The following is a 25751-nucleotide window of genomic DNA, read 5'->3' as shown; positions in this document are numbered from 1 at the left end:
TGGGGACCAGAATCCTGGGGTCCGAGGTGGAGACCCGAGGCTTGGCTGGGAGCAAGGTGGCACAGGGCTGTGCACAGCACACCCAGGAGGGAGGATGCCCAGGCTCTGCCTCTGACGGGCCTATAACCTCAGTCAAGTCACATTACCTCGCTGAGCCTCAGTTTCTGCATCTATGAAAATGAAGAATGGATTAGATGATCTTTCAATCCTCCCAGCTCTAACACTCTGTGACATATTTAACTTGAGTTTCAGTTTCTTTACCTGTAAAATGGGTACACTGCTGTCTACCTTACAGGGCTGTGGTTATGAGACTCCAGGACAAGAAAGGATTTAAAACACTTTGCAAATTAAGACATCGGAAAGAACTCTTAGCTCCACTGGCCTACCGGGGACTCGCAAAGATGCCCGAAGGTCTTGTGGAGGCCAGTTCTTTCCCCTTCCCCTCCCAGCTACGCGCGTCCTAACTCCTCCTCTACTTGGGACCACAGGGAGGACGTTCCTGAGACGGGGAGCACAGAGATTCAGGCTAACACAGGCCAAGGGGCAAGACAGCAATCAGGCGTAACATGTTTTATCTGTTTATTTAAAAACAGAATATCACTTTATGTACAAATATGAACATATTTACACAAAATATACACATAGAAATGAGATATTTGAAGTCTTGGGCTGCCTGGAGAGCGGGGGATGAGAGTCTCTCCTTCGGTCCAGAAACCCAGCAGATTCCAGGCCAAGCAGGCTTGGGCATGAAAGCCAGGTATTCTGGCTGAGTGTGTTTGGGTGAACCAGGCAAAAATAGATATCATCCAACCCCAGCTCCCACCTAGGGAATCTTCCCAAAGGGACCTGAGATAGAAACCCAGGAACCCCTGGGGGAAAAGGAGGCATTTGTACCCAAGCATTGACTTCACCTCACCTGGATTCCCCCCATCCCTTGGTCTGTAATCAATACCCTCTCTTCCCTACACCACAGCTGAACCAGGAGCCCTGTCACCAAGCCCCAGCAACTCCTCAGAGGACCACAAACAACTGTGGCTATAGCTAAAATAAAGACAAGGCAAGGGAAAGAGTTGAAGGGCTACTAGGGCCAAGGACCCTGCCCTGTCCTCCCTTAGCCAGTAACCGTGGAGGCTCGCCCTCCTAATTCACACAGCAGCCCCTCCTCAGGCTGCCTCCAAGGCGCTGCCTAGATGAACGTACCTCAGAAGGAGCACCTTTCAGAGCCGCAAGAATTGACCCCTCAGGATGGAGTCCGAGCGAGGTCTAGTTTTGTTGAATTCCAGCACAGAGTTGTAAACAATTGTTAACAATTCCAGCAACAAATGTCCAGATGAACCAAAAGCTTTTTTCCCAAATGTTTTTTTCCGTTATTAAAGGATCTGTAACAGTATTCCTTGAAGAAGCTCCCCATGTGCGGGTATATTTACAGAAAATCTGTACACACAGCTGGCCCAGAGGCCACCAGAGGGCAGAGGGCTTCGACTGTTAACAGTTGGAGCTTCTGGTAGAACCCAAGGCCAGCTGGCTGCTTCACACTTTCCCTGACCGCTCCCAGGTCGGGGTGGCCTGGCTCCCCCCACCCAGGAGGCTAGATTCCAGCCCAGCTATGCCTGCACATCTGGATCTGGCCCCCAGTCTCAATCTCTCACCTCCAACCTCTGCATCACTAATACTGCTCTAGGGTGTGAGGAAAATACCTGCATTCACAGGCGGAGGTCACACACAGCCACACGACACACAAACCCCCAACATCGTTCCCCACACAGTCACCCCGATCCTGGGGCACACGCACACACCACGGTTCACTCGGACTCTGACCTGGTAGCAAGCAGGGCCACACCATGACGTGCACACACTCAGGACACAGTCACCCTTCTGGACACTCACAGCCAGCAACACTCACACAAGCACAAATGCACACGCAGTGACCTGCACACTCGTGGGAGGGACTCAGCCAGTGGAGCCCCCCCAACCTGGGACAAAGGGTTGGAGGAAAAGGTTGAGCAGTCATTGGGGTGGGAGCATCTTCCTCAAGAAATAGAAGCATTTAAGAGCCCCCTAAGATGAGCTGAAATCCCCCATGTCAGCAGAAGAGCAGGCCTAGGGGAGGGAGGCAGGCCTGGGTCAGACCAGGTGCCCCCGTCCATTGATGTAGATGCCGTTGCCCGTGGGCTTGGCCCGAAGGGTCCCATTCTCCTGAACAAAATGGTTCATGGCCTGTTTGATGCCTTCATCCTGATCTTCTTCGTCCTCTGCCCGCCCAGAGCCTGGAGACAGCAGTTCCGTCTGTGTTTCAATCTCCCTCACCGTGGTCAGCGTGGAGTAACTACGGCCCTCTGGCTCTTCACTCTGGAAAACAAGGGCAGAGAGCAAGTCAGGAGCCAAGACAAGGGCAGCCAGACACAAAGCTGGGCACAGGTGGGGCAGGGCGGGGCCAGAGGTCAGGCCCCAGCAGGGGTTTAGGTTGTCTCAGAGGTCAGGGGCCAGGAACCCATGGTAGGCAGGGGGAGGGGAGACAGGAGCACAGAGCATAGCAGAGATGTGGGCTAGGCAGTGAAAGCCAGAGCAGAGGGGAGCGGGACTGGTGAGGGGGCTGCTGACACACCACATCTGGGACCAGGAGAGGGGCCTGATGAGAGTGGTGGGGACACCGGTGGGGCCGGGGGCCTCACCATCACAGAGCAGCTACTGTTGTCCTTGAGACTATCAGGGTGGCCCTCGGCTCTCAGCCCTACACTCTCCTCCGGCTGCAGGGCCCGGACATGGGGGAGGGGTTAGAACAGAGCTCAGCCTCCTCCCCTCAGCCTCTTCACCTCTGTCCTCCACCAGCCTCCTCCCTGATCACCTGTCCCCCAACCCGACAGGTCCACTCTTTCCTGGACACAAACACCCTCATTCGCCTCCTCCAATCCCACCCTGGAACCAGTGATAGTGGCTTCCCAGAGCAGCCCCTAGGCCAGTGCTGAAGGGGGCCTTCCAGAGGAGCCCCAGCAGACCCAAAGCAGCTGCACCCCCAAGTCGACCCCCCGCCCAGCCGCAGCTATGAGTCAGCAGTCAGACCTGGAGGAGGCCAGACCCGGTGCTCCTGCCTGCAGAGGGGCCCAGGCACAAGCAAACCCCAGTGGGGGAACACCCATTCATGCACCCACCCTTGGCACCCACCTGGCTCCTGGGGTCCGCGTTATGAGAATGCAACCTTCGGACAGAGTTCTCCCTGGTTAGGGTCAGCTCTTCCTCACTGGGAAAGACACCGTCTTGTCAGGAGCTGAGGGTAGTGGTAGCCTCCTGAGGTAAGCCCAGGCTGGCCCACCCTCCGTAAGACAGGGCCGGAAGCTCTGCGATCTCTGCAAGTGCGAGTGTGTGCCTGTAGGTGGCAGTGTGGCTGGGAGTATTGGCTGAGAGTCTGTAGACGTATTGGAGCCCTGGCTGCGTAGTGGTTAAGAGCTTGGCTGCTAACCAAAAGGTCAGCAGTTTGAATCCACCAGCTGCTCCTTGGAAACCCTCTGGGGCAGTTCTACTCTGTCCTATAGGGTCAGCTATGAGTTGGAATCTACTTGACGGCAATGGGTTTGGTTTTTGGTTTTGTGTATGCATGGGTGAGGGGCCTGAACAGCATGTGTGCACCCGTGTGTGCCCACAAGTGTATGAACTTGGTGAATTCGGGTACATCCATCTGATCCTCAGGTAGAGGGTTCCCTTAGCCCGCTGTGGTCCACGCCCAAGCTCCTTATCACCTCTGGAAAGACCCTGCCCACCTCTCTGGTCCATAAGCTTCCCAGACATCAGGTCATCTCCTCTCTCTCCTGGGTCCTGGCCCACCTCTTGTTTGCCTCCTCTTGGTTCCCAGCTTCCTCCACCCGCCCAGGAGTGGCCAGTACTCACTATTTCTGGGTCATCTGCCGGGCCTTGCGCCGATGGTATCGGGACATGAGCACCACCACCACCACCAGAAGGCAGAACAGGAGTGCGGCGATCACCCCCACTGCCACCACCGAGGCAGATACCAGGTCCACCTCCCTCACACTGGCATCCCGAAGGTCTGCTGGAGACAAGCCACTGTCTGACGTGAATGCCCAGATTGCCCACCCGCCCTAGGTCCCACAGCCCCACACACATTGTCCTCCCAAAACATCCCAAACCACCCCCTCGCCTGATCCCTGCAAAATACATACAGTCCGGCCCCCTGCACTTAAATACTTCCCCAGCTCACTCCCTCTGTCCTGCTTCCTGTTGCCCACACCAGGCCCCATGCCCAGGACCCTCAGCTCTACTCCCAGTGCTTACCAAGAACATCCACATCGACCTGAGAATCCCTCGAGGAAAGCTCATTGCTGACACGGCAAACGTAGGTGCCACTGTGCTCAGTGGTCAGCCGGGGAAAGCTCAGGGTGGCCCCTTCCACTCGGACCCCACTGGGCATGGGCCCATCCAGCCTGGAGGACAGGGAAGCTGATGGGTGCCGGCTGGTGCGGGCTGAGGCTACCACCACCCAACGTGCCTGGGCAGCTCTCCACTTCTCTCCCCCATGACGTTATTCAGAGCCGCCGGCTGTTCCCACGGTGCCCCTCCCTTCCCTAGGCAGGTCTAGGCAGAGGCCCCTTCTCCCTGCCGCCCAGCCTGACCCAGGCACCCCCCGCACACACTCGGGGAAGATCCACACGCGTGCCATCCCACATGCGCCCTCAGGCATCATGTCATTCAGCAGTGGGTACCAGGACAGGGCTGCAGCGGGGCGCATACATGTTATAACATCCACACGACAGGGCCCTCCACTCCTATCTGGGCTCAGATGTATGTGGAAAATGTGACTGCAATGCTCCAACACCCGTGAGGTTGTATGGCAGGGCACATGAACATAGCCCCAGGCCCAAGGCCACACGCACAGCTTATAGTCTCACATGTGAGAACACGCCTGTGCACCTGACCCTTCCCTGATTCTCTGGACACTCAGACCCTGGAAAAATGCCAAGGACTCCTCGCGGGAACTGCTCAGGGGCAGCAGGGGTGCTTCTGAAGATCCGGCCGTGTTGTAGTGATTATATAAGTGTTGGTTTTACAACAATTACAGTCAGCTACACATTTTTGCTTTATGTACTTTGTGTACTTATATAAATATATAAAACATTAATATTTAAATCCTGTGTCATACTTCACAATTTAAAAGTTAGAAAAAAAAAAGCCAAGGATGCCAGCGCTCTGATTTCTTTAGCTTATTCCCAGCCAATGACCCTGTATCCTAAATTTTCTGAGGCAAGCCAATAGTAAGATCTGGTGACCTCGTCCATATTCTTGTATTGACCTGAACACGTGACCCAATTTATCTGGGTTCAGAATATATTGTCCCAGTCCCATAATGAGTGTACACTGGTCCTAAGTGGGAAGGGACCTGGCCTAAAGCTAGCCGCTTCCCCAGGTCTGGGTCCTCACCGAGTCCAGTTGTATGAGGGAGGGGGCTGCCCTTCACTCATGCACTTGAGCATAGCTCCTTCTCTGCCAACATGCCACTGCTTTTGGTCTTCAAGGCCCCTCACAGAGGCCTCAGTGAGAACTGGAATGGGAGGTGGGAGGAGAAAGAATGGGAGTGATGCCTTTGATCATGCTGTTCCTCAAAGAGTACCCGCCCTATGCTCCACCCTGCCTGGAATAGTCTCCCCCTGCCCTTCTCCATCCTACGTATCAGCTGCCAAAGTCTAGCCTGGCCCCACCTCGCTGACAGCTCCCGGCCACACACCTCCCTCCCCTCTCTAAGCTCAGAGAGTCCACAGTGGTTTACCTGTGCAATCAATCTCTAAGTCCCTTAGGGTAGCAATTGTGTCGCCCTTTTTCCGAATCCCCCATGGTGCCAAGTATATTGCTAGTCACAGAACAGGTGCTCAATGAATGCTCCCTGATTCTTTGGAGGTTTAACAATCACCTTCGTTCATTCATTTGTTTAACAAACATTTGTTGAGGGCCTACTTTGTGCCAAGTGCTGGGTCAATATGAATTGAAAACAGTCCTATCCTCTCAGGAGCTCAAAGTCTAATGCTGGGAAAACTATCTACCATTTACTGAGTACATTCTACGGGCTAAGCACCGTGCAAGGTACTCTGCACTCAGGGTTTCTAATTCTCATCAAAACCCTGTAAAGTTGGTGTAATTATACTCTTTTTGCTGATGAAGAAACTGAAGCCAAGATTAAGCAACAGCTGGTAAATAGTAGAGCTAGGGCTGTCCCAAATCTATCTGCCTCCGAACCTTGAACTAAAGCACCTTAGTGGACAATGGTTAAGGGCTTGGCTGCTAACTGAAAGGTCGGAGGTTTGAACCCACCGGTGGCTTTCTGGGAGAAAAGACCTGGTGATCTGCTCCTGTAAAGATTACAGCCTTGGAAACCCTATAGGCCAGTTCTCCTCAATCCACTCAACAGCACACAACAACAAAAACAACAAATCTTAAACTGTGTATTTTGCAACGTGCTTTCAATTCCATTTTTATATTCGATTTTCCCAACAGCCCAGGGAAGCAGAACCATCACCTTTGTAAAGATGAGGACACTGAAGCTCAGAAAGGTCTAAGCGATTTGCCAAGGTCATCTGGCATTGGACTCCAGGTCTTCTATCTTTGGACTAGTGCTCTCTCGGCCACACGAGGTAGTCTCTAGGATCTAGGGTGACCAGCCTGGTGCAGCTCATGGTGTCTCACCAACCCTCTCAGAGCCCATGGGAGTCCCTACCCAAGCATCCCAGTACTCACAGGCCACTTTGAGAATGTGGGTGATCCTTTGGTCCTGGAGCAGGCCAGGGTGGGACACCACGCAGGTAAGTGGTTGCCCATTCATGCTGCGGCTGGGCACCAAGTGGAACTCCGAAGTGATAGCGGCAGAGCGGGAGTGCTTGAAGGAGCGGCTAGTGGCCGTGCCCTTGACCTCTGTGTCCCAGGTCACACTAGGGGCTGGGCTGCCCTCGGCTGTGCAGGAGGCTGCCAGGGTCAAGCCCTGGCCCTCTTCTAGTGCTGGACCAGGATTCAGCGAGGGCAGGGGAGGCACTGCAGGCAGAGGGAAGCCAGGTTAGGGGTCCGCACAACCCATCAGGAGGCTCAGCCTCCTCCTATCTCAGTCTTGCACAGGTGCCAAGTTTCAGGCCCCTTTACCATCTCTTACTTCACCACCAAAGATGAATGGTAGCATTTCAGGTGACTCTTAACTCTTGTCTTTGTACCGTTCTTCAGCGTCTGAATTTTTTACAGTGAGCATGGGTCATTTTTTAAATAAAAACAATGAAGTAATTTTAAAAAAACTAACCAAAAACATCTCTATAATAGTAGCTGCCACTTATTAAGCACTTACTATGTGCCAAGCAAGTGCTTTCTAAGTGGCAGCTATTATTATTATGATGTAGATGCTATTTGGTTAGTTTTTTAAATTACTTCATTCTTTAAGCACTTACTTTGTGCCAAGCGTGGAGCCCTGGTGGCATAGTGCTTAAGTGCTATGACTGCTAACCAAAAGGTCAGCAGTTTGAATCCACCAGCCACTCCTTGGAAACCCCATGGTTTCTACTCTATGTTATAGAGTCACTATGAGTCGGAATTGATCAGATGCAATGGGTAATGTGCCAAGCATTATGCTAAACTCTTTACAAACATTATTTCATTTAATCTTGTCAACAAACCAGTGAAGTAGGTATTATTATCTCTATTTTACAGGTGAAGAAATTGAAGCTCAAGGAGGGTAAATGACTTGTCTTATGTCATCAGCTATTAGGTGACAAACCGAGCTCCGTGCTCAGACTTTTCTGCTCCAAGGCTGGTGTTACTAACTTCTGTGTAAATAAAGGTAAAATACAAAGGCTCATATTTTTATCTTCACAACATCAACAGCACAAGCACAGAATGGGAAAGACTTAACCTGACCATAGGTCAAGGGCATCAGCTGACCCTGAATGCCCACAGTGACAGTGGTGGTTTAAAAGGCTATTGTGCACTGAATTGTATACCTAAAAATGGTTGAAATGGCAAATGTTTTGTTATATATATTTTACCACAATACAAAAAAAAACCTATTGTGATCTCAGACCACATTCACTCACAGTCAGATCAGGGAAAGTGTTAGCCCCACTGGTCCACGCATAGGCCACACCAAAGCTAGACCTGTGTGTCCACATCTGGGCTCCACATTTTAAAAGAATGGAGTCCAGATGGCAAAGGAGCCTTTGAATCAGTGTCTTTGGTGGAACAGATGCAGGAACCAGTAAGTTGAGCTTGGAGAAGAGTAGATTTGGGTGGGACATGGCAAAGGTCCTCATCTCTTTGAAAGGCTGTTGTGCAGGAGAGCGAATAAGCCTGTGCTATATTGCTTCAGAGGCGAAAGTAAGGGAGGGAGATATCAGTTCCATGGAAAGAAGAACTTCCTCATCAATGGACTCTTCCCACAGGGGGCCCTGGCAGTTCCAAGGCTGACCAAACTATCTCAACCCGTTGGAGTCACTTGGAGAGAATTTCTGAATTGGATGGAAGGATGAGCGGGATGAGTTCACTTCCTTCAAACCCTGTGGCCCCCTCGTTCTTACAGGACCCCACTTGTTATTCCTGTTCTGCCCTCCCCGGTCCATCTCTGCAGTTCCCATATCTGCTCCCCCCGTCTCTAGTTTCTCCTTACCAAGACTCCAAGCCGGGTGCCTCTGCACACACACCGGACCCCGCCCCCCGCCCCCCGCCCCGCGCGGCGCCCCGACCTCACCCAGCCGACTGCACTTACCCAGCACACGGAGCCGCAGCCGCGCCTGGAAGCTGCCGGCGGGGAAGGTGCTGACGCGGCACTCATACTCGCCCTCATCGGCCTGAACAGCGTTGCGCAGGAGCACGGCGCCGTCCAGGGGGTCCCGTGGGGGCGGTGGCTGTTCAACGCGGCCCTCGTAGGGCGAGCTCACGTGCAGCCCGTATTTGGAGTTCAGTATCGCCAGCTGACCGGCGTCTTTCGCCACGTCCACCCGAACCCAAGCCACCTGCTCCACCTGCTCGTCAGGATTTCCGCGGTAGAGGCAGGGCAGCTTTGCATCCTGGCCCAACACCACAGTCACCAGATCCGACGACTCCAGCTCACCTGCCGAGCACCAGCCTGCAGGGGGCAGACAAGGGCAGCCAGGATTAGGGGCGCTGCCAGAGCCGGGGAAACACTTATTCATAATGATAATGACAGCAAAGGCAGCCGGAGCTCCTGGAACATTTTATGCTTGCAAAGCGCTTTTAGTTTATTACCTCATCAGAGCCACAGAACATTCCCAAGGCGTAGGTGTTATCATGGCCATTTAACAGATGAGGAAACTGAGGCCCAGAGAGAAGAAGTGACTTGCTTAAGGCCACGCTGATGATTTATGGAAGAGCCACATCCCTCTCCCAGCCCAGGATTGTATGCTGAGCAGTTGTAAGGGGGGAGACTATAACAGGACACCGAGACCCAGCCTTTGCTCTCAGGAGCTCGCAGTACTCTCAGGGAAATGGAATGTATATGCGTAGAAACAGGGAAGCCCCAGATCGACACTTTCACAGAAGGCTCAACCTACCAAAACCAAAAAACCAAACTCATTGCCGTCAAGTCAATTCCTACTCATAGCAATCTGACAGGACGGAGGAGTACGGCCCCATAGAGCTTCCAAGGAGCAGCTGGTGGATTTGAACTGCTGACCTTTTGTTTAGCAGCTAAGCTCTTAACCACTGCGCCACCAGGGCTCCTCCACCTATGAATGAGGGTCAAAGTGAATGCTTTCAGTAAGTTTGGCCAGGAGCCATAGCAAAGGTCAAGAACAGTTGGTGTCTGGGATGGGGCCGTAGGGTGGGGAGGGTCCCAGTAGGCCCTTTCGAAGAGTCTTTGCGTGATTTGAAGATGAGAGACCTAGATTTCTAGAGAGAAGGAGGTACCTTGTGGGAGGAATGGCCGGAATTGAGGCTTTGAGGCAGAAATGAGCAAGTCACTGAAGACAGAAAGGTCCCAGGTCGGAGACCCAGAGAGATGAGGTCAAGGCAGACACATAGTGACAGGTGAGCCAGAATCAGGGACCAAGGATGAGGAGCAGAGGCACAGGGTGAGCATTTTGCACACAGCCTGGGTACAAGGAGCAGTAGTATGCAGTGCTCAGGGACTTTAGACTCAAGGACACCCATATATAGACCTCATCTCCAAATAAGGAACTGTTCCTGCCCACGTGGAACCTGAGGTCTGTTCAAGGGGCAGGAAACACATGGAGACAGATGTGCGAACGTGTGGTGACGGTTTCTGATTCAGTGCTCAGTGGTGTGTTGCAGGTCATTTGTGGGATGGGGCAGTCTCTTTGGGCCCAAGACATCTGGGAAGGCCTCGGGCAGGAATTGGGTACGATTAGGGGAGAGAGACCTGGAAAGGCATTCCAGGTGAGGAACCAAGGTAAGCAAACACCGAGGGGGTGGAGAGGCTGGCTGGTTCAGGAAGCAGCGAGGAGAGGACTTAAGGCAGGATGTGTGTGTCGAGCAGTGGTGGAAAATATGGTTGAGGTGGGGTGGGGGCAAATCACTGAAGACCTGCCATACCAGGCAAAGGAATTCAGATTCTGTAAAGAGGAAATGGAGTCCCTGGGTGGCGCAAATGGTAACGAGCTCAGCTGCTAACCAAAGGTTGGCACCTGGAGTCCACACAAAGACATCTGGGAAGAAAGGCTTGGTGATCTACGTCCAAAAAATAAGCCCATGAAAACCCTGTGGAGCACAGGTCTACTCTGATACACATGGGGGTCAACATGAGTTGGAATCAACAGCGACTGGTTTGGTTTCCTGGTTTAAAGAGGAAATGGGGAGTCGCTGAAGATTCCTTAGCCAAGGAGTGGCATGAGGAGGTGGTGATGTGTAGTTTGACTAGAAAATAAGGAGACTGAAGATCAGGAGGCTGTGGCTGTAGCCCTGAGGTAGTGCTGCTCGGGGGCAGAGGAGGGGACAGTTCCTGGAGAAAATTTGACAAGGGGGAGGAAAGGCTCAAGGACAACACCTAGGTTTCTAGGATGAGTTACTTTTGAGGGAGGCAGGGCCTGGGGAGACTCATGGTTAGGATGAAGCAAATTTGGAGCCATGGAATAAAACATGTGAAATATAGGTTTGGGGGCTGAGGGCAGAGTGGAAGGACTTTCTAGGGTGGCAAGAGCTCCTTGTCTTGAAATTTATACCAGCAGCTCCCAACAGTTTGTATTCCCTGCCCCTGCCCAGCACCTCACATGCCCTGCTGTTCCTCACCTTTGTCACACTCTACCAGTGCCTGGAATGCCCTCCTCCCTCTGTCTGGTAGCTCCAACTCATTGTTGTCTGGAGAGCTCCTACTCACCCTGTAAGCCTCTGCTTAGGCATCACTTCCTCCTGGAAGTCTTGCCTGCTCCTCCACCTCAGGCAGCATTAGGGGCCCTTCCTCCGTACTCTACCCTAGCCTAGTACTCTATCCCGTGGACTGTAACTGATATATTTTTCTTGTCTTCCTCCTCCACCAGACTGAGCTCCTTAGGAGTAGAAACTGGCTCTCACATCACTGCATTTCTGGCACATAATTGGTACTCAATGTTTATTGGCTGATTTAATGAATGACTAGGTGAATGAATGAGGTACAAGACAGGTGGAAGAAGGAAACGAGGAGGAATGAGGAAGAGTGAGCTGTCCTTGGTTGAGCTGGGCAGGGAGGGGGTTGCATGGCAACCTTTCGGTGGAGGCAGGCTAGGCTGGCTAGCTGGGTTCACTGCCAAAGGGAGCACACCTGGACTGGACAGAGAAAGAAAGAACAGGGCATGGAGAGCAGCAGGCCTGAAGGGAGAAAGTACAGCCCCGCTCAGGTAGACCAGAGGGTTCTAGTGAGGCAGAGCATGAGCAGAAAGGGGGTCCTGTGGCCCTACTGGCAGGGGTGGAGTGAGGGAGGATGCTGCTGGCAGCTGGGAGGGCCGTGCTGGGACAGGACAGACCTGCAGGGCCGGATGCCAGGGCCCTGACCTGCCTAAACTGATGCTGGTCCCACCCAGCCCAGCCTGGGAGTCCAGCTAACCACCCCACTCCTCCCAGGCACCTCCACCCAGCACTGCAGGGGGCAGCGCTGCAAAGGAAGGGCAGGGGTGGGGGGAGGGGGGCTTCCCAGCTTATCCTCTGCTTATGGCACTAGTGCCTGTGGTGGTCACAGGGATCCCAAGCCCTGCGCCACTGGGACACTCAAATCCTTCTAAAGACTATTCCTGGGACAGTGTCCGAGAGCGTATCTCCCACTCCCATCCCTACACTTGCCAACCGCCTGCCCCTTCCCCACCGCTCATCACCCACATTTCCCCAGAAATTACCTTCTGAGGGCACAGCAGGCACTGGGTACCCAGTGCATGACTGGGTCCCCATCCTCCTTGTTCCTATCTGTGAGTCCAAGATCCCCATCCCCAAGGAACAAGCCCAAGTTTTACAGGATGAGGAACCCAGTAAAACAGGAAAGTCCCTTCTGGATCTCTCCCACAGCCCTTCCATTGTCCTAAATGCGCTATTTATTTAGGACCTCAGGCTGGCGCAGCACTGTCCTCCAGTTGACACACACACACACACACACACACACACACACACACACACACACACTCACTGCAAGAGGAGAGAAGGCAGGCCCTAGAATCCCTGTCCCGGCTAAACTGACCCGAGAGCCTGCACGCCCAGGCCAGGGCTGCCTCCTCCTTCTCCCCCACCCAGTGCCCGTCCCGGAGTCAGGATGATGATGTCACCAGCCCGAAGGAGACACACTGCCTGCTGGTGAGGTCACCCAGTGGGTGTGTGGTGGCCAGGTCAGGCTGGGCCCACGGACCCTTCTGCTGCAAGTTGTTTGCTGAGGCTGGTGGACTCTGGCTAACTGGGTGCTCCTCCTCTGGACCCTCCTTGCCCTCCTCCTGGGAGCACCAGGACACTGGTCAGGAGCCTTGGTGACTCAGAAGCTGCCACAAGGCAGCAGACCTAGCCACAGCCGCCGCCACCTTGCGCAAGGGAGAGAACAGGTTCAACTGGCCAGACGGGATCCCAGCCCTCGGCCTCCCCACCCCCAGCCAGGCCCCCACGGGCCTCTTTGGGGCCCTGCCCTCTGTGTACCCCACCCGCTCCCAGACAGGCCCTCTATTGGACTGCTCCCCACCCTGTGTCCAGATCCAAACTTTCCTTCCTGTGTGAGGCCTGCACTCTGATTTCAGGAGGGGAAACTGAGGCTGGCAGCTGCAGATACCCAGCCACAGAACAGCATCTTTTAGGAAGGGGGCTTTCTTCATAAGGATTCTTTCCCTGTCAGCATCTCCCTGCTAGTGCGCGTGGGGATACACGGTAGGGGTCCTAGCGGGGGGTCTGTGAGAAGGAGGAAGGGAATAAGTATGAGCCTTTTGTGTCTGAATGCAGGGACATGTTTGGGGTTAGGGCTGGCCAGTCTAAATGGTGATTCACACGCATGTGAGGCTGTCTCCTTTCATGAACTTTGCGGTGTTTTGCACATATGGGAGCACATGACTTATCTTTAGGAGAGTACATGTACTCGCCCACATCCAGAGAGAAGAGCTGCGTAATGGTGTATACGCGAATGTGTGTGCACACACCAACCCATGCGCAGCTCACACTGTCTGCGTGCATGACGGGTATTCCTGTCTCACGGAACTCTGCACACATAGTAAATATTTTGATGTTGGTTTCTCTTGGCTTCCGCATGTCTGTGTGTCTCGGCTGCCCTTGGTCAGTGGTGTGTGGCTCTGTGCCTTTGCAACCTGCCTGGAGGGCTGCCTGGCACCCCTCCCCACCTCACCTCAAGACTTAAGGGCAGATTCCTCTCAGGCTCAAGGTGGAGGTACCCAGAGATGAGGTCACTGTCCCTCCAGATGATGGGAAATTGCCATCGAGGTTTCCCCAGCAGAACAAAACAAAAGCTCTCTCTGCCTTGCTCATCAGGTTCCTTCGAGAAGTCTTCCCACCCTTGTCTCCCCCACCAGCCACTCCCCTGGGCCCCCCAGCACTGTGGCCCCCCAAGAAGCCTTCTCCCTGGGAATCTGTCAGGGCCTCCACTGTGCCACCACCAGAAAAACCAGCTCTAGCTCCAGGCCTGGGGTAAGGGTTGTCTGGTGTGGGTTTGGTGGGGAGGGGGGATTCTGCCTGGGGCCCAAGCCGTCTAGGGTCTCGTTCCCCTTTGTTAACTCTTCCATCCCCTCACTCAGGTAGCAACAGCCTCCACCAGAGAGAGCCAGCGTGTGCTGAGAGTTTGAGATAAAAGACGACCTGGAAGGGAACACTGAAGTCCCCATCCAGGACAGGTACAGAAACAGCCCAGCAAGTGCTTTTCCTTCTGCCCTTCCCCCCATAACCTTGGCCTTGAGGTGCTAAGGCACCTTGAAAACCAGGAGTTTTCTCCCTCTGCCTTCATCCACCTCCCTTACCCCCCATTGTTCTAAGCCCCCCAGCTTAGTGAGAGCTTCCCAACCCGGGCAAAGCGCCCACCCGCAGATTAGTGCTTGGGGAGGGGGGCCGCACCAGTCAAAAAGGGAGAGGAGAACAATGGGGGAGGACAGGCCTTGAGGCAGCCGCAGCTCTGGCCCAGACACAGCTCCCAGCACAGATAAGTCCCCTAAACCCCCCCGGAGCCAGAGTCTGAGCCTGGCTGAGTCACCACAGCAGCACACCGTGGGTGGGAGAACCAGAATTTGACTTCTCCCAACCTCCTGAGATACTAGCGCCCCCCACCCCGATCCTGCCAGAAACCCCCTCCCCCTACTGTGGCCAGCTCAGTGCCCACCCCAAATCGCAGCCTCAACCCCAGCTCTCAGGAAGGTTTGGGGACAGGCCTCAGAGGACTATGGGAAGAGCTCCTGAGGCCAGAGTCTTCCTGTGCCAGTAAGAGTGACCCCTACTGCCCCCTCCACAGCCTCCCTGCAGGAGGCTTGGTGGGTGACCCTCGAGTTCTGAACTTCACCTTCTTATTTTAGATTCTGTTCCCAGATCCACACCTTAGACTCCTTTATTCCATTCTCTCCTGACTCAGCGCCCCATCTCACTCCACCCCTTCTCTCTGCCTAGACAGCGTCAGTGAAGAGCCTGGGCTTTCTCTCCTCAGTGAGCTTGCTCCCCAGATGTCTGACCCCCATTCACTGTGCCTAGAAGACCTGGATCCCAAGGTTGTGGTCTAGAAGACAGGACATGGATTCTGCTGTGAGCCCCTTGCCACTGTCTCTGTGGTTGAGGTCCCTTTGCCCCAGCCCCCTGAAGTCCTAAGGTGGGACCAAGGTCACCGGGGCCACAGGGCTTCCCTGGGATTCTCCCAGTCCTCCCTGCCTTGGGCAGGGAAGCTAGACTCCCATTCTAGCTTCCCTGGGTTTGGGTAAGTCCTACAGGAAACGGCTTGCCCCCCTCTGTAAACAGAAGTAGAAAAACAGGGACGGGGCCCTTCCCTTTCTAGGAAATCTCAGAGAGCTGATTGTAACCTTCAGAAGGTAGACCTTAGAATTCAGAGGACCCCTTGTCCTCTGATGAGCCAGGGACCAGGATCCTATTAAAGGGGTATCCCCTTTGATTTGGGCCCCTCAGCCCCAGGGCAGGAGATGGGGGAGGGTAAAGGGAGTGGACCTCACCCGGAAACTCATCCCATTAAGGAGAGACAAAGAGCCGTGGTGTTGAGGTGCCTCCCAAGCCTGGGCTCCTCTCCCTGTCAGGGGTGGGGCAGGGCCCTCGGGCTTAGAGCTCCTGGCCCAGGAGTTGGGGGTTGGGGGGAGATTCGAAGTAGAGCCAGGAAGGTAGTATCCAGGGGAAAGCTACCCTTGGCCTCCACTGAGAGATGGTGCCAGGACCCTTTCCCCTTTCTGCCTCCACAACCAGACTAACTGCCCCTACCAGCACCCCAGCACCACACTTCAGCCAGGAGCCGGACAATCACAGAGCCATAGAATTTCAGAGCTAGAAAGCCCATAGAGATCATCTAGTGCTACCTCTTGGTTTACTGAAGTCCAGTTTCCTAGTTGCCCAAGGTTACCTAGCAAATTCATAGCAGAAATGGAGCCAGAACCCAGGATTCCTGACTTCCCAGTCTAACGCTTTCTCAGAGGCATGAGACAGTCCAGCTTCCTGGGGGCCACTGAGGAGATCCCTATACGCAGAGGAGCCAGAATGGGGGTGACACTGCAGATGAGGCCACCTGGTGCTGCAGCACAGGGGTCGCTTCCTGGGGCAGTCCTGGAGCCAGGCTTCTTCCCTGCCCACAGGGATTTGGATGAGGTCAGGAGCAATTCCAGAACTAGAAGGAGGTCTCCTCTCTCTTTCCTTGAGCATCTCTTAGGAAGAATAGTTCTGTGTGTGGAAAAGGCCGGTAAGAGGCTGTGTCTTATTAGTACCCTGGACACACCCAGAGTGCACCCAAATGTGCTATTCTTTAATGAACCAGGGGTCGGGAGACCAAGACACTAACCCTGAATAGGCTTCTCACCCTGAGTAACCTTGCAGGTGTCACTTTCCTATCTATTTCCCTCAATTTTCCCAACTGTAAAATGAAGGAGTTGGAACTGTGATCTCTTTGATCGCTTCTAAGTCCTGAGACACCATGGCTCCATTCTTTAGGTGTGGGTAGATCCTAAAGGAAAGTGATTGCTGGGATCCCTGACCCAGCAGCCAGGCCCCACCCTCTTGGCCTAAGTAAGTGAGAAGGGTTGTCTGGAAGATGGGAATTAAGACATTGAGGTGGGGGAGATGGAGGTGTTTGGACTTCAGTATCCTGTGTTAGAGGCTGGATCAATGGCCCCTCTACTATATGATTAGGGTGAGAACAGTCCCCACCCCCACCCAACCCACACACCTAGGCCAAGTTCTCCTCCTGAGAGCTCCAGCTGGCTGGGGAGGAATAGGGGGTCACTGCTGGGCCCTGCTGGACAACTGAAGTTTCCTTGCTACTGATCCTGGGGCTGGGAATCCAACTGTCCTATCCAGACAGTGCCCTGTCTTCCTAAGGAAATGTTTCTCAGTTACTCACACCCCTGGAAACAGCCCGTGGAGTCCCAGTGTGGTCTCATTGAGCACACACACTCCACACACACACACACACACACACACACACACACACACACACTCTCCCCCACTCTCAGGATAATAAGTTCCTACAATTTATATTTGCTAGATATACATTTGGAGCCCTGGTGACGCGGTGGTTAAGAGCTCGGCTGCTAACCAAAAAGTCAACAGTTTGAATCCACCAGCTGTTCCTTGGAAACCCTATGGGGCAATTCTACCTTGTCCTATCGGGTTGCTATGGGTCGGAATTGACTTGATGGCAATGGGTTTTGTTTTGTTTGTTTGTTTGCTTATATATACATTAGACAGGTAGCGGTAAGGGGTAATACAGGGTGTCTAGTTGAGAAAATGCAGGAGGGGACAGGGGTGAACAAAAGACCACACACTATCTAGAAAGTACCCTGCCCTAGACCCCTATTCACCTTACTAACCCCCACATTACCACCCTAATAGTATGCTCAGGGAAAGGGAGGGGCCAGAGTGAGAGAAGTCCCACTCTTGTACAGTCCCCAACAGGTGCCCCAGTCCTGGTGTTCTAGAACATCAAGGAGAGGGGAGAAGGGGATAGAAATGCCCTGTCCACTCTCTGGGCATCTACCTTCCTACGTGGTGATGACTGCTAAAGCCAGCTCAGCCCTGAGTCAGCCCAGTCAGCAGCTCTGGAGCCCAGGGGCTGGGGAAGGAGCCTCCGGAAAGCCCTGGGGTGAATGAGGTCTTCCCCACTTCCACCTTCCTGCCTACCTGTGGTGGGCCAGTGTATCTGTTCCCCCAGAAGCAGGTCAGGCCTAGGCAAGGCATTGGCAGAGGTAGGGACCCCAGAAGCAGTGGCTGGCCTGGGGGGCGGGGAGGGGACATGAAAGGAAACAGCCACATTGGCTCTTCTGGGGGCAATACTGGCAGCTGGGGTGGGAGAGAGAGATTGATTCCCCAGCCCAGAGTCAAAGGAAGGAAAATGTGTGTGTGTGCACATCTGTGTGTGTATGCAGATCTACTTGTGTGTGTGTGTGTGCATGTGTGCGCGCAAGTCGGGTTGGGCTCAAAAGCAAAGGTCCTGATGGTTCAGGCAAGTCCTACCTGTAAATGATGTCAGGAGCAGCAGCAGTAGCCAGGCCTCAGGCCCCCACATCTCGGCTCCCAGGGACAGGCGCATTGGTTGAAAGGCAGATCTGCGAAGTGTTTCTGAAGTTCCTTCGAGTTCTCCCTGGGAGCCGGCTCTAGAGTTGGAGAGGACACCGGCCCAGCAGGCAGAACGTCACAAAGCCCCAGCACTGACCCAGCTGCCTATTCCACTGGGTTCTCCACGAGGGGACCCAGCCCCGTTCTACCCACCGAGCTGCAGCTACCCCCAAGAAGCCGTGATCGGGAGCTCCGAGCTCCCCCAGAGCTGCTTCCCACGCTGTGGCCAACAACGACGGTAGAAACCTGGGAACCTGCTCAGCAGGTCAGAACAGGTGCGTCTCCGGGGGCTGGGTCTGGCACGGAGACTCAGCAGCCACCGCCCCCATGGCCTGGGCTAGCTAATGGGCGCCAGTGAGGGAGGGAGGGAAAGACCCTGGGGGTGGGATCCCGTCTTCAGCTCAGGGTTTACCTGAGAATGAGTAGAAGGTGCTGAGAAGGGAGAGGCAAGGTCCAGGGAGAGGCCCAGTGAGGCTCAAAGAGAGAGGCACCAGGCCAGGATGAACAGGGCAAGGCCCTTGTGGGCGGAAAGGAACCCAAGTATCCCACACCCCAGCCAGCCTTGCTGCCTCCCCGGGGCCTTGCCACGTTCCCCTATCTCCTAGAGGGTCTCAGCCTTGGAGCCGCAGAACCAGGGAAGGCCAGAACTGAGGAGGGTCCTGGGAGTGCCAGCCCATCCCTTATCCTTCAAATGAAAAAACAGAGGCCCAGAGAGGGGAAGGGGCTCGCCCGAGGACACACAACTAGGAGTAGCATGGTTTGCTCAGACACCTGTGTCCATGAGGCAGGGAGCCAGTTCAAAGATCCCTGAGAAGGAGCTTCAGGAACCCCCCTGATCCCACCCCCATACGGGAGAAGCCAAGGAGTTATCAAGAAATTAGCACTACAAGGAATTGCTAGCTTCCTAGTGGGGCCCTCTGTCAGCCATCCCTCTCTCTCACCTTCAGCATCTTCTTGTTACCCGGCCAGGAGTCCCAAAAGTGCATTAGCACAACTCTAGTAGAAAAGGTTCCTTCCATAATCTCCATAGCCATTTTATCCCCGTCTCTGGACAGGGACCACATGTCTGGACTTTCCAAGGGCAGTCTTGATTTCAAATACCCTGTGCCCCTGTACTCCTGGAAGTATACTTGTATTTATCAGACACATGTTTCCATTCTGGATATGTAACTGTGACCAACAAGTTCTCAAAATCTTACTGGCCTGGCTGGAATGGTTAGAAGAGGGGGCAGACCCTGAACCCTCTAATAATTTTGTGGAGGGGAGGGGCAAGTTCTCTAATAGACTGGAGCTAGAAACTATAAATTGTCACATGGGAGAAGAAAAAATAGTCTGTCTGGAAAGAGGCAGAAAGGAGGAATCAGAAACAGTCAGTAAGGGAGGGTCATTCCATCTAGAATATTTTCCACCACCACCACCAACTCCACCTGTAGAAATCTTATCTTTCAAGGTTGACCTCAAATGCTGCCTCTTCCACGAAGCCTTCTTAGCTCCTCCCACCCAACTTAATCTTTCTCTCTTCTGTTCTTCCTCAGCCTTTGCTAGTCCCTTTATTATAGCTTGTGCACTCATAATTTGTGCAATCTTATCTCCTTAACTAAATTGTAAGCTTCAATTCAAGAAACATTGATTGAGGGCTGCTGTGTGCCAGGGATTCAGTAAACGTGTTAAATTGAGGGACAGGACGACAGCTATAGTCTGTGAACTCTTTGAAAGTAAGGCTGGTCTCATTCATCCATATCATAGCACAAAATAGGGATGGAATATATTTTTGCTGAAGGCATGAATTTATGAATGAATGTCAGGATGGAAAATGTGGTGAGGTAGGGTCAGTGAAGCAGAGAGACCCTGACTGACTCTCCTGAACATGGGCTGTGACCTCGACTTTAACCCTGCCTCTGGACTATGACCCCAGCTCTGGCTCTAGACCCACTCTCAGCAACGACCATGGTAGTGATCTTTTGGAGGCTATTTCAGGCAGGTCAGGAGGTAGCCCCAAGGGCCAGGCTGGGTGCCAAAACTCCCCAGTTTCACTCCACCTCCACCTTGGCAAGCCCCTTCCCCTCTTCAGGACTCAGGTTCCAGCTGTGCCAGCGGAGGAGCCCCACCCCATGCTGCTTTGAGATCCGCTGTGGCAGGGGTGGGGTAGGGCTGGGGGGAATAGGAGGGGGAAGCATCCTGTGTTATAATTATAATTATCACACCTTGGATCCTATCGCATGGTTTCAGAGTTGCTCTTTCCTTCCCATGGATTCACCCCTCCCAGTGAATTAGAACCAAGGAACCACAGGAGAAACTGAGGCATGGAGGTAGGGAAGCATTTAGATCACAAGGTGAGTATCCAGGTCCTGTATTTCCTTCAGAGTTTCCATTCACAATACCCCACCTCCCTGTGGTACTGCCAGTCAGTGTGTCTCTGAGCCCATGGCTGGGGGCTCTCAGCCATGGACCCTCAACTCTAGCCATATGGGACACTGAAGGCAGGCAGAACTTTCCAGAGGAGGTGGTAAGACCAGCATGTAACCAATATTTTTTCACGGGTATGTTTGGATCATAGTGAACACCAGAGGATCCTTGAAATAGGGGTAAGGGCACTACCAGCCCAAGACGGAGCTATAGTGCCACGCAGCCACCCCAGGCCTTTGCTTGAGGTAAGGATCTTTCCCTCATCCCTTGCTCCCTCAATCCTGTATGTGTGTCTCACAGGGTCATGCTCTTGCGGACTATGCCCTCATGCTTAAGCCTTTCCTCCCCTCTGTTGGGATGAAGCCTGGGGAAGGTCTATTCCAAGGCAGGGCTGGGAGAAAATACTGCTGGGGGAAAGACTTCCAAGGCCAATGCCTGGTATCCCAGATTCTGTTCTTTCTTCCTCACTGATTCTCCATTCCCTTCACGCCTCACTACCTACCCTCTTCCCACCCACATTCTGGGCCCTAAGAATGGGAACAATTCAAGCCAAGGTGGCATCTTCAGCATGTAATTGTGAGTAGCATCACAGCGTACATGCCTGCACACTTGCGTCCATTCAGCAGGCATTTAGTGAGTACCACTTTGTGCAGGGCTCAAGGGAGAGGACAGAGACCTATCAAACACGGTCCCTGCCCTCAATTAGGAGAGAAGGACACAGAAACGATTGTGATATACTCTATCCCACCATCATGGGTTCCCATGTGTCTCTGTATGTGTGCATGCCGGGCACATGTGTGGGGCTGGCTCTGTGTGTGTTAACTACGGATGTTCATTATCTGCATGTGTCCAAGCATCCGCTTACAGCCTCTGTCCCCATGGCAGGCTGCACACCTCAGCCAAACTGGCTGGAGTGGGTTGTGCTGAAATTTTTGTTTGTGTCAATGGTACTTGGAGGTGAGTCAGGGAGGGACAGGGACGGGTGGGGTGGTGTGGGGAAGAAGAGTGAGAGTGAGGGGCAGATTGAGTGAGCGGGGAAGGCAGGGAGTGGTTTAAGGTGGGAAGGCCCGGGAGTGGGGTGTCAGGAGGATGGGTCTGGGTCCGGATAGCAGTAGATGAGAGAGCACGCTAGTGAGTAATATCCTGTTTGTCTGCAGTGAGGTCCCAGGTCAGAGAAGAGTCAAAGGCTAGAGGGAAGACCCTTGGGCTTTGGGAGGGTGGAAGGTGGCTAATAAATCCAAGTGGAGCTAGTTGAAAGCATGGGTGTGGACCCAACGTCTGCACAGCTTTGTCCCTCTGTATGATATTAAGCTATTCCTGACCTGCTCACTGCCTTGGTTTCTGCACAGTTTGTACAGAAAGGTGTTGGAGTGATGATTGACATTGTGGTGGGAAATTATTGACATGGAACTTGATTCTATCCTCCAGGAGTGAGGCCATTTCAGGTAGGAGTTTCAAGGTCTCTCCTCCTGCTCCTCGCTCTGATGCCTCCCACTGTGGGAGGGGTGGGGAGCAGCCCCCATACAGAAAACAGGGTCTCCAGAAGCTTTCCTTCCCCTGAAACACACATTTGCTCCCTTCAGCTGGAGTGTCACTGTGCCTAATATTAGGATGGTGGCATACTGTTTTCCAGGAGATTCCATCTAAATGCTGCCACGTGCTACTGCTCCTATTTGCCTCTCCTGCCAGCCCAGTGATCCCCAATACCTTTGACCACAACCACACTTCCTGGCTGCCTAACAACATCCCTGAGAGCTCAGGGGGCTGGATTTGCTTTTTCCTCAAGGGCGTAAAGCTGGAGTGAGCCACCCAGGGGAGGAGGTGGTCGGGTAAGGCACATTTGGGCTTTGTTTCTTAGAAGGTTGTTATGCACAGAGCCCAGAATCCGCTCCTCCTTGCTCCCACCTCATGGATTCTCCAAGCTTCTGTAAACACACTACCATGACATCAGGGATCAGGGCCTGGACAAAGAGATAGATGCCTTTATCCTCTGATCCTCTGTCTCTGGATGCACTGGCACTTTTAGAGCGCTCTTGAAATAGGTCCAGGCTAGTCCAGAAGCAGGAGTCCCTGGGTGGTGCAAATTGTTAAGCCCCCAGCTGCTAACCAAAAAGTTGACAGTGCAAACCCACCCAGAGATGCCTCAGAAGAAAGGCCTGGCAATCTACTTCTGAAAAGTCACAGCCTTGAAAATCCTGTGGAGCACAGTTCTACTCCGCAACACTTGGGGTCGCTGTGACGGCAGCTGGTTTGTTTTGGTTTAGTCCAGAACCACAGTAGGATCCCTTGTTCTACCAAGTGGTGACAATAGCAGTAGCAGATGTGGCATCTAGGAGGAGGCAAGACCAAAGGTTGGGTGGGGTCCTGAGCAAAGGTTGGGAGGGGTCCTTAGAATGAGGTGAAAGAATGGATTCTAGTGAGGACCCCAGGCTGGGCTCTCCAGCATCCTACCTGTTTTCACCTCCAGCCTCAGAAAGAGCCGGGGTACCCTCCTGGGGGCCTACCTGCTGGAGAACATGAAGGAAAGCCCCCAGGGGCCAGGCCACCCACAGAGCCTGCCTCCCCAAGGGCATCTTCAGGTGACACTGAGACTATTACTTCTCCCACTCCAGACTCCAGCTTAGATGTTGAGGGTGTGATTCCTCTCCAAACTAAAGTGCCACTTCCTGGCATTGAGCCCAAGCTCCTACCACTACTCAACTCAGCTTCCTCAGGGGAAAGCCTCCTGCGGTCCTACAACTGAGCATCACCCTTGGACTGGGACACTGGGGGTGACAGAACAGCTGCAGAGCAGACTATGGGGCGGTTGGTCAAGAGAGAGACCATGAGATCCAGGGGCTGTGAGCTACAAGGAATGGGGATGGGAGCTATATAAGGAAAAGGGTGAGGAAGATCCTGAGCAAAGAGTTGAAGACGCTGGAAGACAGTAGAGGAAAGGGGCAGGAACTGAGAGGACACAGAGGGAGTGGGAGCTGGAAGGGAGTAGAAGCTGGGAATTCCTGTAATTTGAGGGCAGATTTTCCTTCAAAGTTTATTAGCATGATCCTCCTTCTGTATGGCCCAAGACTATTCATCTTGCCACCTTATAAGTCCCAATTCTCTCCTTTCTCTCCTCACCAGGACCCCAAACTCATCTCCAGCCTGGAACCCCACCCTATGTTTCCATCATCAGTGCTCAGCAGGCAGGTGTAATTGCCCTGGTCTGAGGCCAGGATGTGGTACAGCTATAGGGGGGCCCCAGCCTCAGATGCCCAGGCTCTACTTCTGCTGTCCTAAAAAAAAACAAACTGGTTGCCATCGAGTCGATTCCGAATCATAGCTACCCTATAGGACAGAGTAGAACTGCCTCATAGGGTTTCCAAGGAGCGGCTGGTGGATTCAAACTGCCAACATTTTGTTTAGCAGCCAAGCTCTTAACTACTGCACCTCTGCACAGCTCTGGAAAGCAGGAGCCAGATCTCCCAGTTCCAAGTGCAGACTGGCTAGTTTTCTTTCTCTCTCTCTCTCTTTCTTCCTTCTTTCCTTCCTTTCTTTTTTTCCATCCATTGGCTTCTTTTCTATCTCCTCCAAAATATGGGCTTGGTTCAGGCGAACCAGGGGAGGTAGGAGTCCTGAGCACTTCCTCTCCCTGGGTCTAGGGTTAGGGCAGCAAGTCACTTCCAAGGCCCGCTGAAAAAGGACTAGTTCTTGGCCTCCCTCCCACTACACACAGAGATTTGAATCCTGTCCTGCACCAGTTTTTGGGCCCAGGAGACAGTGGGGGCTGGGAGACTTTGAGCTGAGGGTTGAGGAGGTAAGTCCAGGGATATGGGAGAAGCCTGGGGTGGAAGCCCAGTAGAACACTCCCCAAGATGGAATTCATGCTTTCCTTGCAGGAGCCACTAGTAACTGCCTCCAGCCTCACCTTAGAGCCTTCAATTTCTCCTTCAATTCCAGAAGTGGCATAAAAGAAGAAAGGCTAGGGATCAAGGTGCAGGGCAAGAGTCCCTTACCTGTGATGATTAGCAACGTCGGGAAGCATCAGTCCATGAGCTATAAAGAAAGGGTAGAGGAGCACAGACTGGAGTTTAAGCTTCCCTCATGAGCCTGCTTCCAGCCCTGGGTCCAAGCCTCCACACCCTAAGGTCTTCTGTGGGAAACTCCTACTCCCTGAAAAGGCTCCCTCAGGTCTCCATCAGTGATCAATACACTATGATTGTGCCCAGGGACCACAAACTGGTTCCACAGTTCTAGAATGCAGCCAAAAGGGGGGAAGCCTGGCCACTCCTAGAAAGTTCCACAGCTCATTGGAGGAAAATCAGATGGCTGGCTCTGCTCAGCAATATATATATATAGAGAGAGAAAAGGGCAAAAAGAAACAAACTCAAAGAAAGAAACACATAAGAAAAAAACAGAGACAAGAGACAGATCTAAAGGCACAGTGAGACAGATGGGAACTTAGAGCTACATAGAGAGAAGGAGAGAATGAATTTATATATACATACATATATACGTATGTATATGTATATTTATCATATGGGGAGAATTCAAAAAGACAAAGAGGCTGAGACAAAATCTGAAACAGAGTCAGAAAGACCTGAAGAGAAATTTCTGGAGGCCACCTGCCCGCTGCTGGGGTCACTCAGGTACTTCCTTCTGCCCTCAGTTCCTACCACTCAACAATGACCCAATGATACTTTCCTACCCAACATGGCCAAGTCCCTCAACAACTCAAGTTCCTCCTTATTCTTATTCCATCTCTCCATCATTCTCTAACTGTCCCAATTCCCACTCCCCTCCACCCCGTCTGGTTAAGGTTTCACCCTTCTCTCAAACCTCCTTTCAGCTGATGTCTCAGAGGGGCTTTCAAGGTTGGGCCTGGTCTTAGTCATCTAGTGCTGTTATAACAGAAATACCACAAGTGGATGGATTTAACAAAGAGAAATTTATTTCTTCACAGTAAAGTAGGCTAAAAGTCCAAATTCAGGGCGTCAGCTCCAGGGGAAGGCTTTCTCTGTTAGCCTTCTCATCAATGTTCCCCTGGACTAGGAGCTTCTCTGTGCAGGGACCCCAGGTCCAAAGGACACACTCTGCTCCCGGCACTGCTTTCTTGGTGGTCTGAGGTTCCCCAGCTCTCCACTTGCTTCCCTTTCCTTTTATCTCTCGAG

General features: G+C 53.1%; 1 protein-coding gene across 2 annotated transcripts; it reads right to left on the bottom strand.

The window, feature by feature from the left end:
• Window positions 1-929: 929 nt before the first annotated feature.
• NECTIN4 (nectin cell adhesion molecule 4) lies at window positions 930-18172 on the bottom strand. Of its 2 annotated transcripts, XM_004390184.1 has the most exons (9): window positions 18097-18172; window positions 8738-9097; window positions 6736-7026; window positions 5428-5548; window positions 4285-4433; window positions 3883-4039; window positions 3163-3238; window positions 2673-2747; window positions 2125-2349 (listed from the first exon to the last, which is right to left on the bottom strand). In XM_004390184.1, exons 1-9 carry the CDS (start codon window positions 18170-18172, stop codon window positions 2125-2127), a joined length of 1530 nt encoding a protein of 509 aa, XP_004390241.1. The 2 variants fall into 2 exon arrangements, with proteins under 2 accessions (XP_004390242.1, XP_004390241.1); XM_004390185.2 differs by lacking the exon at window positions 2673-2747 and having other exon boundaries at window positions 930-2349.
• Window positions 18173-25751: the final 7579 nt, after the last annotated feature.

The sequence above is a fragment of the Trichechus manatus genome, unplaced genomic scaffold (genome assembly GCF_000243295.1).
Source record: "Trichechus manatus latirostris isolate Lorelei unplaced genomic scaffold, TriManLat1.0 scaffold00288, whole genome shotgun sequence".
NCBI classification, from domain to species: Eukaryota; Metazoa; Chordata; class Mammalia; order Sirenia; family Trichechidae; genus Trichechus; species Trichechus manatus.
The sequence above is the reverse complement of the archived record's forward strand: the minus strand, read 5'-3'. Positions and strand labels throughout refer to the sequence as shown.